Below are 15,598 nucleotides of genomic sequence, written 5' to 3'. Positions count from 1 at the left end.
ACCCACCCTATATTTCTACCCGTGCTGTGTCACCTAGTGGCTGAAGTCGGTAGAATTTTCTTGGTGAATATTGTCGTGGAATTTGCAGAACGATGTAGCTCTTGCATTGTTAATAGTATAGAATAAGCTCAGACAGTTGTGTACTATTTGTAAGGTATCTGGTATCAGGACACAATGGCGTTCACCTTTCAGCCTCAATGTTTGACATGTTTCTCCATATAAAAACCCTTCATTGACTCTGTGACAATGAGATCAAACCCATAACATGTGGTATCTTTCCAAGCTTGTGGTCATTTCAATTTGAACCCAACACTGTAGACTGAAGCAGCTCGCTGACAGCACATCATGTTAACTACTGTAGCTTAACAACACAGTCAATGTGAGATGTTGGCAAGATATCCTCAGTTGTTCACCCACCAGGATTCAGACCAGAATCTTTTTGTGATACATGACTTATGCACCACTAACTTTATATTACATCATTATCTTTTTCTTTTCTCCATTTGCAAAGCATCTTTCAATACAAACAAACATGTTGCACATCTTCATAGGGCATCAAAACCATCACAGGACAGTACCAATAATACCTGTGTGTACGTCTCCACTACCGATGCAGATGAGCTACTGGTGATGATCACTGTGGATGACCCAACACCACTACTGACACCTATGTTAACACATAAACTGTCTCTCATTATATTCCCTCTTCCTATTATCTAAAGGGAATTAGCAGATTTATACGTTAACCACATAAAGTAATTTTGATTTATTTTATGGTAGACAGTAGATTTAATGAGATTATAGATTATCTTTCCTTTTTTATAAAACAGGGATGTTGTATGTACAGAACACATCAACAAAGCAAAGTTACAGACATATGTAAAAATAGGATTACCTGATGAAATGTTGCTATATATAGATTTATCTTATTGATGATGAGATTTGGAAATGAAGACCATATAGAAATGATGTTTGATGCAAAATACAATCAACATGAGACATCAGTGTGTTATTTTGTGTCATATGTGAAATCTGTCAAAGCAAATAAATATGTATAAATGAATTATAAAATCTAATCAATCCATGTGCAAAATCAGTTGATTAGTAGTTGTTCTCAGCAGCTAGGATGATTGGTCTTAAAGGATAACACGTCACTGTTAGTAGTGATGTTTAAAGAGCTTCACTAGCTCTTGGATGTGCACTGAATTTACAGTGTAGCACAGCTGTTTACCTGAGACTGACTGTAATCTCTGTTACACATGTCATCCAGTGCAGCAGTGTGACTCACTCATGTTTTTAATAATTTTTTGTGCTTGTATGTTTTATTGCAGATTAGGAAATCTTATTTTTGAACATTCAAAAGATAAATTATACTTTTTTTTAGTCATTTCTTGATATCCTATGCCTATGACAGAGGAATAAGTTAAATCAGGCTTTGGACACACACACACACACACACACACACATTACCTACAAGTAGTATCAGTTCATTGTTAGTTGGCTCTGCACAAGATTGGTTGACAATAAGAAAAATATAAAAAACAGTCTTATTCTTTACCTTTCAGTGCAGTATCCTTTATATTAAGTATAAGAAGCAATCTTACAAAGTAAAACTAAAAAGCTCTTTAACAAAGAAAAGCAACACATTGGATTAAACAATGTTTTTATTGCCATACACTACACATGTAAATCATGCTTCATAAACTTGAAGTAAATACAAGTCTATGTAGTGATGATGGTGTCTGACAGAGAGGTTAAACATTAATACACTCACTGCTTCACTGTGTCATACACTCCATACCAACAACTGCATCTATGTGAAGTACAGTGACAGTTGAGATAAACGTCATGCTTTGGAGAGATACCAGGTTGAACAGTATCACAGATAATAAATAAACACAATCATCACAGCTGGACACATTAGAGAAATGACAGAGATGCTCAGGATCAAACTGATTAAAAAGGTGGAAATATAAAACCAAGCCCAGCGTACTTCTTTAAGTCTTCATTATGCCCCAAATGCAAACAAATGTCAAACAAATATGGCAGCGAGAACAAAAGCAAAGTGAATGTGAGCCTGAGCATGACAACATGTTTGATTTTCACAGACACAGAATTTCAGTCAAACTCGCTTTCTTTGTTTGATCTCTGTCCAGAGAACGGCCGTCTGTTCCTCTGAACCAGGAGCTGGGAAAAAACAACAAATATATATCATCTTATTTCATATTAAAACATATACGTCTTTACCCACTTTCCATTCATTTTTCTGTCTGCTTATGCATGTTTAGGCCATCAAAAATCTGTTGTTTTATAAATGATAATAATAATTCTTTCGGATGCAATAGGGCCTCTGCACCACTTAGTGCTCAGGCCCTAAATACATTTAATGTGACTTATAAAATCAACAACAGAAGTCCTTAGCAGAGGTTTATGGCACAACTTCACCTACCTCCAAGGTGAACTGAGAAGGAAAAATAGTCTGAAAAGGTAAAAAAAAAACCCCAAAAAAACAAAACTCCAGCAAGACTCCTAATATACAGAACAACATCTTTTGGGTTATGGTCTTCATCAGTGTCATAAATAACCCTGGCAGTAGGCAGTGATTTATTTACCTTGGCCCCCTCCAGCATGTGTGGCTCTTTCTGCAGTGCATTAGTCAGCCCTTCCTCTGTTGTGAATCCAATCCAGCAGAAGCCTTTATGGAAACCTGTTTCTTTATCCTGTTACCACACACACACACACACACACACACACACAAACAGATTTTGAAGGTTCAGCATAAATAAAGCTAGACGTTTTGTTCGTTGGAATTAGGGCAGGGCAATATAACCTATAAATAATATCATGCCATTTTTTAGACAATATCATGATAAATGATATGTCAATAATTTAAAATATAGTTATATTGCACACATCTTAATTACACCACTAGCAACTACTACTACAAACAATCTATCATTGTATGGATACATATTGCCTAAAACTGTCATGATATTATTAATAGGAGGGAAGGAAGGAAGGAAGGAAAGAAGGAAAGAAAGAAAGAAAGAAAGAGAGAGAGAGAGGTAACTTACAAATGGTAAAAGACACTTCTTCACTTGTCCAAACTGTCCGAAATACTCCTTCATCTCCCCTGAGGAAAAAAGTACAGCATTTCATTAGAGATCTCAAACTGAATTTAAAGTCAACTCTCTATTTAACATGTAATGTATTGATAACTGAAGGGACAGCTAATGCATATGAACGTGTTACATAAATTACATTAGCAGCATATAGAAATGAAAACAGTGTAATATTGTCTTTTGTCTCCCATCACAAGGACTCTGTAGCACTGTCCTGCATGTTAGCTAACAGAGGTTACAGTGTGACTGATGTCAGGCTACATGTGTTACGATAGAACGATGTATAAAATAAAGTGAGAGGCTATAAAATGATATTCCACCACCGCAAAGTGACAATGATATTTTGAACAAGTGAATGAACTTACTGCTGGCTAATGTCCATGGTACTTTAGACACGAAGACCTCGAAAACTTTCTTAGCCGGCGCCGCCATGTTTCAATCCTGGTAAGAAACTCTGACCTATGACGTAAAATCACGTGACATAAAGAATTGGGAAGTGGGAGGGGCTACGTACCGGAACGGAGTGCTGTTTCTTTTCCTAGGATGGTGAAGTAGCTAATTACCGAAACCCGACCCAACCAACAAAAACAACGACTTCGACATCCTGGGGAAAGAATGACTGCCACAAATGTTGACTTTAGAACTACATTCTTGTGATTCTGAATTCAATTTGATCTTACACTTTTATATGTTACGGGCATTTTAGACTTTAATATTTTGTGTTTTACTTTAGGCTTGAGTTGCATGTATGCAATGTATGCGTGTGATTAATTAACCTATTCACAAAGCTCCCATTCCCTTCTTACCCCAAAATATAATGTTGGACTGGTTCGCTGCACTCAGCTGTTCAGGCTTTTAACCACCAGATGGTGCTCAAACAGCAAGCAAGACACTCCCCACAACATGTGTGTGGTATAAGCAGTTGATATGTTATGAGAGTTTGAATCGTTTCAAGTCGTTGACAAGTCAGTCGTTGCAACTTAAACCTATAATAGACTTTTTGACTTGAATCAAAGAAGTTAAAAAGTAGCAACATGACAAAACAAGTGGAATAACAAATATGTTCACCTTGTAGGTACACATACTTACCTCACTTTCTTCCAATGGGTATCATTTTATAATTATTGCTAAATTAATTATATTAAAAGTTAATTTAAGTGAAATTTATTTTCAACACATGGTCATTTTAGATTATAACAAGTTCATATTCAAGTTATCAAATTAATTATTTTACTTACACAACAGTAAAGGTTATTGGTCATAGCCCATTTCCATCCATGTATACAATATTTGACATTTCCGACCCCACATTTGTGTTGTGTTATGTATCTACTGAGATGTTTGACATGATGGCGGACATGAGGAACATACACAGAATGGTCTTTGGTTTTTAAGTCTATACAGTTTACATCCTTTGATTTAATAAATAGTGGGTTAGTTCATTGGACATTTTTACATTGACATGACTTCTATGTGGTTACTGCAATAATACATCTCCCAAAAACAGTGCAACAGTGATTCAATCTAGTGTACTGTAGCCTGGTTTGAAGTTTGTAAGGAAAAAGCCTTCAGCCACACAAGAAGTGATGCCAAATCATGTTTTTTTTTGCATAATAATGACTGAAACTTCTTGTTTGAGTAGTTTGACCAGCAATACCCTCCATGGCTTGACAGATAAGGGATCAACGACATAAACTTATACTTCATAAACAGAAAAAGACATAAAGGACCTCTCACAAAGTTTGATAGACAGGTCACACTTCACTGCCTCTGAACTATTAAGGTAAGGTAAGGTAAGGTAACTTTATTTGTACCCCAAGGTAGATTTGGTTCACAGTTTAAGTGATGATTTAGCTTCATCCACACAAAACAAACAAACAGGTCAGACACAATAACATAATAACAGTAAAAAGGTAAAGTGCCATCAGCATTTAAACCCATTGTAATACGTCAGAATGCATTTAAAAACAAACCAAAATAAATAAATAAATAAAAAACTGTCATTACTTAAAGTATCATCAACTGCAGTTTGTCCAGGCTAAAGTAAAAGCATCAGCAGGAAGTTGTGGTCGTGACTTGGTGGCTTTGGAGCTACTGTGATTGAGCATCAGCCCTCCGTGTGTCCTCCTGTTCTGCTGCCAGCATTATCACAGTTCTCTGAGTCTGAGTGCAGGCTAGTGAGTTAGACCTCTAGGCTCATTGCTCATCATGGCTCATTCTCACAGTAGGAGTATACTGAGTCTGATAATGGATGTGGAAAAGACAAGTGTGTCAGGATCATCAGCTGCAAAATCTACTGATTCCATGCAGGAATAAATGGTGAAAAGATTGGAAGATGTTGTAATTTTAGTGCTATTCATATAGATATGTTGTTAATTTAAATACATTTACACTGTATGTATAGTACCAGTAAAACTTTATGACAGGTACTGTATTTTAAAGAATCCAGCTGTTAGTGTTCATGTGGGGGAAGAGATAATGCAATTGTGACTCTGTGACTGTGGCTGACGTGAGTGGCAGTCTGCCCCCATCAGGCCAACATTTTGAAATAAAAACTGCTGGAATAAAAATTTTAAAAATAGCTGTGGTATACTATATATTATTATGAAAAAAGGCAGGATGTAATAACATTTCATAGTTTTGAGATAATTTCATGGTTCATAGTTCATAAAGTTGTTTTTATTTATTTATTTACACTTTGGGTGTCGGTGGGTACAGCTGTGGGATATGTTCTAGCAATGTGTTTATGGTGAAATGTTGCAGATGTGTGATAATGCCAGAGCCTGTTTAGTCTTTCAGTAAACATCATTACTTTTTTTTAGGGTTGCTGGAAAAGCTGTAGCATAGAACTATGAAACTAACACCATGTACAATATTGACAACAGCACGTCACATTTAATACTAGTGGTTATTATTAAGGAATTTTCTATAACTTAGGTCATACATTGTCATACATTGTGTCAAACTAGGACTTGAGGTCATTGTAAAGCCGCACCAAATCTTAACCGTGAGACACGTCTCCCCTTGAGATAGTAGTAGACAGTAGGTCTGCTCCTTTTGGGGAAAACAGCAGGCACCCTGATAGTGTTGCTATGGCAGCCAAAGTCAGAGATGTGTTTGCCTGTCTCTATGAGCGGAGTAGATGTAACTGTAGTCAGAGGTTGGATATTGTGGACCCTGAGGAATGGAGGACAAGGGTGCTGAGCTGCATTCTCAGACATCGTCCTCATCTGTACATCAATTGACTAAATTCTATATGCTGTAGATGTGTTGGATCTGACCATATTTGGAGATCGTTCACTTATGGCACTATCTGTGTGGCTTACCATAAGACTATCCCAGGAAGGACTGAAACCCCAGATTTGAAGGGAGCATCTGATTATTCTTTCATTCTTCTTGATCAAGTCTCAATAAACCTTTTCAGTGTAAGACATCTTGGACTCCTGAGCACTTCCTCCGCTGATGTATGGTCTGCAGATTTAAAATCCACAACACTGAAAACTATGTTAGAAGAACTCACCATGAAGTTTTGTATGAGAGTGTACTTGTGGATTTAAGTTTATTCATGTATATTCTCGGATGGGCTTATTGGATACATAACAAGATTGTGTTTCTGGGATTTTGGTCCGTGTTTTCCCCCCTGTGTAGATTCTCTGCTCTGCTTTGTTCTGTGTTGTTCAGTTTTGCTCTATTGGGTTCAGTTTTGCTCTGCTTACACTCATTCCTCATTAAAGAGATATTCTTCAGTTCGTGCTTGCTGCTGTCTTCTGCCTTTGGGTCCACCTGCTGCGCTACCCCTAGCAAACAACATGACAGTGACATCTGTCAGTGAACATCTGGATGCCTATGCATTTTACATTGTGGTCCCAACAAGAAAGACAAGTGAACTTTATCTTCTCTTTTGGGAACATGGACAAAAATAAAGAAATGTATATTCATTCTGAAATTGGACATAATGATATATGAGCAACACATGAGGAGATTGTACAAGGAACAGCATTTTATTGTGGAAATGAAACATGTGGGTTGAGGCTGAGTGCTGCTGTGATTGTAGTGGAGGATTAAGGACACATGTACAGCACATAACTATTGGGAGTTTATGAAAGTGGGACAGGAAGGAGAGAAACACAATGAGTTTTAGTGGCACGTGCCCTCTCCACTCAGAAAGCTTTTTTTTTTTTTAGCTGAAAGCCACATTTCATGCTGTCAACCATACGCATGCATTAGGTCTTGGTGGTTGTGGGTTTGTTAACAGCACTTGTACAGGGTGTACCACCACTGAGAGACCACAGTGAGACTCCACATACAGAGAACATGATCCAAATAGTGGGTAAGAAATGGTGAGGATGAATAAATAAATAATAAAATAATGCATGACCATACAATAAAACAAGTTAATACATTTGAATAATAAAATATAACAAAATAAGACTTTGGAGCTACTTTTAGTGCTTACATTTTTTGCAAATTACTGTTAAAATAGGCCTAATAGTACATGGAAATAGGGGCCAGTAGAGGTTTTTTTTTCTTTCTATATTTTTTTATTCTCTGATTCAGATATGAGACATATGGTTATTTATTGTTATTGTTCAAATGCAGTTATAACACATGACGTGCATGATGATGTGTTTAACAGAGACAATTTGAGGCAATAATTATCAGACCATGTAAGTTTGAGAGGGGCACAAAGGAGCAGCGGCTCAACTCACTTTTGCCACTATATCAAAGTGCTCTTTCTCTATTGTACCCATGAAAAAAAACCCTCTAATGTAATGTTATGTAATATGCGGCATACCTAAGACTCCATGCAGAAATCATTTGACCCTTTCACAGTACATATCCACACAAATTTCACTGCTAAACAAATGCATGGATGATGTGAGTGTGTAGCACAATGTTTTATGTGTACAGCAGCAGCTAAGGTCAGGACTGCCGCTCACAGTAGGACCATATGGTGATCTCTGCTTCACCTTCAGCCTTGCCCACACTCACCCAGCAACCCCCACTGACCTATACTTCACTCGGATTTAACCCACCCCCCTTCTCCCGAATGAGCAGGGATTTTAAATGGTGAATTCTTCCAATAAGGGGTGAGAAAACACCTTTTTAACAAAACAGAGAGTTGATACTGTAAGGTGGTAGTCCCAGCTTATATGAGGTATATGATATGAAAGGTTTTGTGACAGACTTTAACTACATCCACAGTCCATAATATAGAGGACCACACAACTCTATATCTCTTCACACATTTGCATTATTTGCATTATAAAATATGTTTGGTAGGAAACATTTGATCATGTTGACAACATAACATATTCACTCTCAGAATGAATTCCAAATAAAACATACATTCTCGTTTTGTTTAGTTGTTCACAATATACACATTAAAAAAATTGATCAAATACTATGATGGAGGACTTTAAACTAAGTCTAAATAAAAACTGCATTACTATTAATGATCTTGATGGAAACATTGGGGTTTAACAGTGGGAAAATAAACTACTTCAAAGACAAACCGAGAATCAACAGAGTTAACTAAGACTATGAGTATCTGCACCGTGCATAAAATCCATTGAAAATGTATCAAGACATTTTGTTCTAAAGCACTAAAGTCAATCTCATGGTGATGCTAGAAGAAAAACTCTCTGGGCACCATGAATAGATGTTGAGATATGGACCAAAGTGATGGACTGATCATCCAACAGAGAGACAGACTGCAGAATGCTACTGCAACAAATATACCCATAAATCAAAGAAATTTCTCTATCTCAACAATGACCAACACAAAGAGCGAAATATAAACACTTACTTCTCAGTTTGTTGCTTTGTATCAGCCATCTGTGGACTTCTTTGGCAATCATTTTCTAGGTTCAGGTACAGGTGTTTGGCACAAGAATAGTTGAGGTGAATAACAATGTGCTAAGCAGCTTTACAGAGAACATCCCCATTCTAACAGCTGATTTGTGAAATTGGTTGAGTGTAAGTATCTAAGTGTGTTTGTGTGTTCGTTGGGGGGGGGGGGGGGGGTATTTGAGGCGCACTGGTTCATGGACGGGGCAAGGTACAGGTCGTTGAGATATTGACAGCTCAGACAAGGCCATGTGCGATTTAGGTCATGCTCACTGCTTTATTACCTGGCAATCCATGCATCTGCTTCTCAATAAATGACCTACAGGTGCTGCCAAATAAAATAGGGCACAGTCAATTGGTTTATAACACTTTGAAAGAGAGCAGACTGGTCAAACAGGAAGTGATGTGCACTGGATGTATACAAGGTATTGGTGATGCTTTAATTAACTTTTATTCTGTCCATTAATTATGAATCCAGTTAGCTACCATGGCTATCTCCTCAGTGGTTTTCTTCAGTTGTTTGGGCTCCAAACCTCACTTCTGCAAGAAACAGCTTACTGATGTTGCTGGGAAACTGTGCAAGCTGATGTTAATGGGTCATAGGTCTGCATGTCATTCTTTGACAACAGCCTCATCTATCAAATCATGGTATTTGGCTTTCTTCAGTTGGTGAGAGATAGCATCCCAGGACACTGTTCAGCCACTGGTTTGTGCTTTTGGATAGAAGAACCATGTTTGGTCGGAGTGAAGTTACTCTTCTGAAAAGATGCGTCCTCCTTCTTCAGGTCCACCTGCCTCTCTTAGTCAGAAGCTTAATGCAAGATAGAAAGCAAGTTCTTGGCAGTTGTTCTTTCCCTATGAACCTTATCTCCTTCCCTTTGGAAATTAACAACTTCAAGTGGTGATGCTTGGAGTTTATTGACTTTGACCCACTTCTTTGACTGGTTTCAGGATGGGTGACATCTGTCAAATTGCTGTCTGACTGTGGTGCATGAAAGAATCGGTCCTCAAGCGGTCTCTATGGTATTCTTCGGTATACAGCAGTACATTATAAGTGAGTTTGAGGGTTTTTAGTACTACATGGTCAGATTTTTAATACAATTTAAGTTTATACCGCATCAATGTTATTGCTGGCAGCCCATTGATATAAAGGAGAGTATGAAGGAGAGACCAAGGGCTTCTGTTAGTGTCAGACTTTAGAGTGTGAATATATAGCCACTTACTGGAGGGAGTATGTACCAGCACAGACCTGATATGTATCAAACCCACAGAAGAATCTGCACTCTAGACTTGTTTGTTAATTTTATGCCAGCACTACATCTTGATCAGACTGAAAGGATGTCACCCAATGCAAAAGTGTTGCTCCTTCATGGGCTTTAGCAGGAAAGGAAAGGTGAACAATAAACTCAGTGCCTGAAACTGTCTGTTGTAAACATCCATCACAGTTTAGAGATTGTCTCTGTGCTTCAACTGTGCCCAGCTGTACCTTTGTAGCAATGATAGATTATTACCAACATTTCAGATGCACTCACTTTGTTGACCTTTGAATAAAGTGTTTAAATAATCTGGATAAACTGATGGCTTTTTTATTAACCTATTTGTTAATCTGACTGCTCATATTTCTTGACCCAGTGGACCATTTTTAGTGATGTCTCCTTGTTCCCAGAGCAACAACTTTGTACAAAGTTCTCATAAGTTAGCCAAGTTGTAAAAAACATAGTTTACCTTCAAAGTTAGAGAAATAAATCAATGTTGTAAGTTGACAGGAGATAGATTTGAACCCTAGTCTACAGTGTCTAAGTCACACAATAATTCGATCAACCCTCCTCCAGGTTTAATGGTGGTATAATGGCAACCTGCTTTCTCCTTTGATTCTCTGAGTCATCATGGTTACAAGAGATAGCATGCCAAGTAAATGTAAACATAGGTCATTCTAAACCGTCGACCACACGAGCAATGCTGCTATTTTCCCCAATAAGGACAGTCTCACATCACTGCTGACCACTTTAAAATTTGAATTATGTTTCATGGAGCATCACATTTAATAGTACATGTGATCTTTCCACATGTCATTATTTATTATGGGTTTGGATACAAAAGAGATAGCAGCTGCTGTTGAAGGGCTGATCATATCATAACATAAAGTCCGGAAATTACGTCATGATACTTCTTCTTATCCCTCATTCATTTGCTCCATGCTTCCATTTTCCTCTTATGACAGGCACACATTTATACACACACACACACATGCACTGATACCCATGTCTTGCACAGCATCATATGTCACACTTACGGTATTGTACTTCCTCCTGTTCTATTTATATTTGTGGTGTAATCCAGTGGTCATTATTTTGATCCTCTTGCTGTGTTATCAGAGATGTAAAGACAAGCACAGCAGTTGGTGTGTTTGTGTGTGTGTTAGACATTGGGATCTCTGATATCATGTCAGCTGGACCTGGCATGGCCTTTATAAAATATTCTTTAGCAAAAGCCCCAAAACTACATATATTGACCTTCCAGTGACAGCACCCCCTAGCTGTAGTTATTATAATGAGCTCAAAGTAGAAAATCAGTCGCCTTAGATATAGAGTGTCAAACTTCAAGTCCAACCTTTTTACACCCTTTCAAAATTTCAATAAAATCATAACATGAAGAAGTTTGACCAGAAACATACATTAGGTAAATTTTATTGTCAGGTTCCCATTCAGATGATGTATACCATTTCTATTGGGGCTTTTCCATTATACAGTTCTAGCACTACTCGGCTCTACTCGACTCTACTTGGTTTTGGTACCAGGCACGTTGTTTTCCATGCACGGATGTGCGAAACCGCTGTGATGCTGTTTTATATGCAACACAAACATATAAACAATGGAGGACATCGAGGCAATTGTTTACTTGCTGCTCGGTCTGTGGTTTTTTGTCACACACACAACAAAGCAAGAGAAGAGAGTCGAATCACTGTTGCTGGTATTTAAAAATAGCTTGATTGGTTTGCTTCTTGTCTGACGTTGTGCTCATGACTCTTCCAGCGACGACACTCTCTGACCAGTCAGTGGCTGCAGTCTGTTGATGTCACATTTTAGTATCGGTTCAGCTCGCTTGGAACTTCGCCAGAGCAGGTACCACAAAAAGCTTCTATCTCCCCTCTAGATCCCCGTCCTCCCCAAAGGAAGACAAAAACAGGACCGACAGCTCATCAAGTTTAGTTCACTTCACTAGTCAATCGTGGTTATATATGTGCATTGGTTAATCATTAGTATGATTACAACCCTCTGCCTTGTCTAGGATTAATGCTAAAATAATTTGTAAAGATTGCATATAATTATGGGTAGTAACATCCTATATATGTAGTAACATCCTATATATATATATATATATATATATATACATATATATATATATATATTATGATATTGTGGCTGTACAGGACAGATATTCTAACCTGAAACACACTGTCATGTCAACACTGTTTCTCTCTCTCCAATAAGCTATATCATTCTGTGGCTAAATGACACAACACCATCACATACAGCTCTTGCACTGCATTAGCAGTATACTGTATATGACAATATAGAACAGTGTATATGAGGGTGTTATTGCTCTCTAAATCCTACTCTAATGATTAAACCCTGAGTATATTCCTATGACACGATGATACAGTCTTAATAGCAGTGATCCTGGCTGATACAATTATGTAATGTGGCTGAGTGAACAAAAGGCTTTTTGAATGGTTGCACATCTGTGTGTTTGAGAATAAAGTGAAGAAGAAATATAAGCACATAGTTTTGACTTTAAACGGATGGCTGCTTTTTATCCTCATGTAGCCCTGCAGTTGCCCACCTTTTAAAAGATTGTACTAGTGCTTTGTGTTTTCCCCTCATTCATTATAAATGCACACAATCTCATTACTATCTATTTTCCAAAGTGTTTTAAATCAATTGAACACCTTCCATGCAGCTATTACTGTCAGTTCCTGCCAGTATGGTATGGTCTCCATTGCTGCTGCTATGTCAATGATATCCAGCTGTTATTCTCCACTAAAGCCATCACTACTACTCCTTTCTGACCTCCTGCTTTATAGTCATCAAGCCATATTTCCAACATTGTCATTGAACAAGCAAGGCATGCCAACATTTAAAAATGTCTTTCTTCCTACAATATCTGCACATGGCAAATGTGGGATGATTTAAGGGGACATTATGCTTTTTCTGGAGTTCTGAAGCAAAACTTGAGGTTAAGCTATGTAGAAAGTCTCCCTGCAAGTCATAATCCAGGGTGTCAACCTGTTCTGAACATTTAATTTGCAGTGTTTTTTTCTACTTTGCCAAAATTGGCCTGTCACACATGTCCATAAATGGCAGTCTGTTTAGTAGCCCTGGCTGCTAAGGTTAGTTACTTAGAGATAGTTAGTTGATTTGTCCATGTGTTCTTCATGTTGTCCACATGCTCACAAGCTACTGGCTGTAGCTGAAGAAATTATGCTCTGTACAATTTGCATCAGTTATTTTGAGTTATATAATAAATAAATGACAGTGAATCGAGTTGAAATGAAAAAAATGTGTGTAAATCTAAGAAACAGAACAAAACTCCATGCAGAGAGAGAGCCAAGCCAGTAAACAGTGAGCTGACCTGCTCACTGATCCTTCCATGCTGATAATGGTCCTGATATCTCAGTCTGCTGTTGCACTCAACAGTCAGGCACCATCAGCATCCACTTTGCTAACTTATTACTTCCTCTGCAAGTGGAAGGAAGAAAATCTAGGTGTCATATACCTTGTAAAAAAGCTACTGTGCAGAACACAGACTACTGGTTTTTGGATTCCTGTTCTAAAGCTTTGTTTGGTGTTTTGACTGTCGCCATCTTAGATTTTTGGAGCCAGAAGTGACCATATTTGGATGATCACACTTCTTATAGGAGGCAGGCTCACCCTCAGCTGGCCATTAGAGAGAATGCACAGGATGTGATATGTTTACTGAAATTTAATATAGAAAGTAATGTTTCCTAAACTTAACCAAAGTGTTTCCTAAAAGTAATCATACACTCATGAGGTGAATCCCAGTCTCCAGTGTAAAAATCTTGTGTTTTGATCTTCCACCATCAACCCCAACCACCAACAAATATAAAAACTGATTACTCATTGTTTTGAGGCTGATCTTTGATATATATATATATACCAGCCACAATAGGTTGACAGCAAAGGACCATGTGCTGTAAAAGCTAGTTGGACTGTGAGCAGAGAAGTTGAAATGTAGCTAAAAGTGTTGGATAAAGGGTTGAAATGCCCAGCTTCACTGTGCCTTGTATGAGAATGGGTAAAGCTCATGTCTTTATTGTCTCTTTAAATAACTGTGGTTTGCAGAATGCTTTAGGTAACTGTGGTAACAGATGGGAGATATGCTCTGGACTTGTTCAGCACATATGGTTTTATCTTTGCAAAGATCTTGATGAGGAATAACACCAGCCTGCTTTGCGATGGAGGCATTTTGGCCAAGCTGCTACTGCTACCAAAAATAGAAAACCACATGTGGAGACACAAGGAGAACACACACAAACACTCGCAGACTGAAGATACACTGTGTGTACGTTTTCCCATGCTGACAGCAGGGGGCACTGCTTAGTTGGGTAGTTTTGGGTCAGCAGCAGTGTACCCTGTGGCCAAGACCTCAGGGGGTCTTGGACTTGACCAGGAGGACTATCTGTGCCAGGCCTGTGTCCACCTGCCAAGCCAGAGCCTGAAGCTATGGGACTGTACACAACCATCACAACATCCCACCGCCAACAGGAGGACACACAACACGCAACATGGATCTTTTCCTAACATGGACTGTATGAGAAGAAGAGTCAGCAACAGAGGGAAAAGAGGGGAAAGAGAAAGACAAGGGACACACAAAAGCGATAGGCAGGAAAACAAAAGACTCAGAATGACGACAAAAGGGAGAAGGGGAAAAATGAGTATGAAAGAGGGAACCCATAAACAAAGGAGGACAGGCAGATGCATAGAGACAGATGTGACAGAAGAGCAGAGACACAAGGGAGTGAAGAGGAGGGAGGAGATTCAGATTTTTGAAGAGAACAGCATCTGAACAGATCCAGTCATATTCGATAGTGAATAGTAAATAAGGAAGTAAATGAAATTGAATCTTAGCATCATATAAGCATTAGATGCTTAGTAATGGCAAGCAGCATGTAGCTGAATTCTACAGCGACACAGATCTAAATCTCTACATGTGCCTAAAACAGCCGATTCAAACTGCAGGTGCTCTGGTTTTGAGGGAAAGAGAAAGATAGTGATGAGGAAGGATGTGAGAGAAAATATGGAGGAAGAGAGGGAAAAACTGGAGTGTAATGCATGTGGACAGAGTTGTATCTGCCGGCTCCTGCTGTGTCCTCTGCCTCCAGTCTGAAGCTAGTTAGACTACCCAGCCTGTCCTGACTGCAGCTCTGTTCTTTACACACTCCCATGAGATTATGCCTCTCTTAGGAAGACAGCCATGTGTGTATTTCCAAAAAGACTGAACTAGTCATTTGATTGGTTTCTTGTTGATATATAAAACAGGTATAATAATGAATCAGGCAGAATAAAACAGATGTGTGTGTTTGAGTCCAGAAAATCAACAGTCCA

The 15,598-nt window shown here is 38.4% G+C and overlaps 1 protein-coding gene across 1 annotated transcript; it reads right to left on the bottom strand.

The window, feature by feature from the left end:
- Positions 1 to 1,652: 1,652 nt before the first annotated feature.
- Positions 1,653 to 3,567, bottom strand: slirp (SRA stem-loop interacting RNA binding protein). Its single transcript, XM_053337366.1, has 4 exons — positions 3,488 to 3,567; positions 3,075 to 3,133; positions 2,613 to 2,720; positions 1,653 to 2,187 (listed from the first exon to the last, which is right to left on the bottom strand). The coding sequence occupies exons 1-4, from the start codon at positions 3,552 to 3,554 to the stop codon at positions 2,119 to 2,121; spliced, it is 303 nt and encodes a 100-aa protein (XP_053193341.1). The 5' UTR covers positions 3,555 to 3,567; the 3' UTR covers positions 1,653 to 2,118.
- Positions 3,568 to 15,598: the final 12,031 nt, after the last annotated feature.

This window comes from Scomber japonicus, chromosome 17 (assembly GCF_027409825.1).
Source record: "Scomber japonicus isolate fScoJap1 chromosome 17, fScoJap1.pri, whole genome shotgun sequence".
Taxonomy (NCBI): Eukaryota; Metazoa; Chordata; class Actinopteri; order Scombriformes; family Scombridae; genus Scomber; species Scomber japonicus.
Note: the sequence above shows the minus strand (reverse complement) of the source record. Positions and strands in the feature narration are given on the sequence as shown.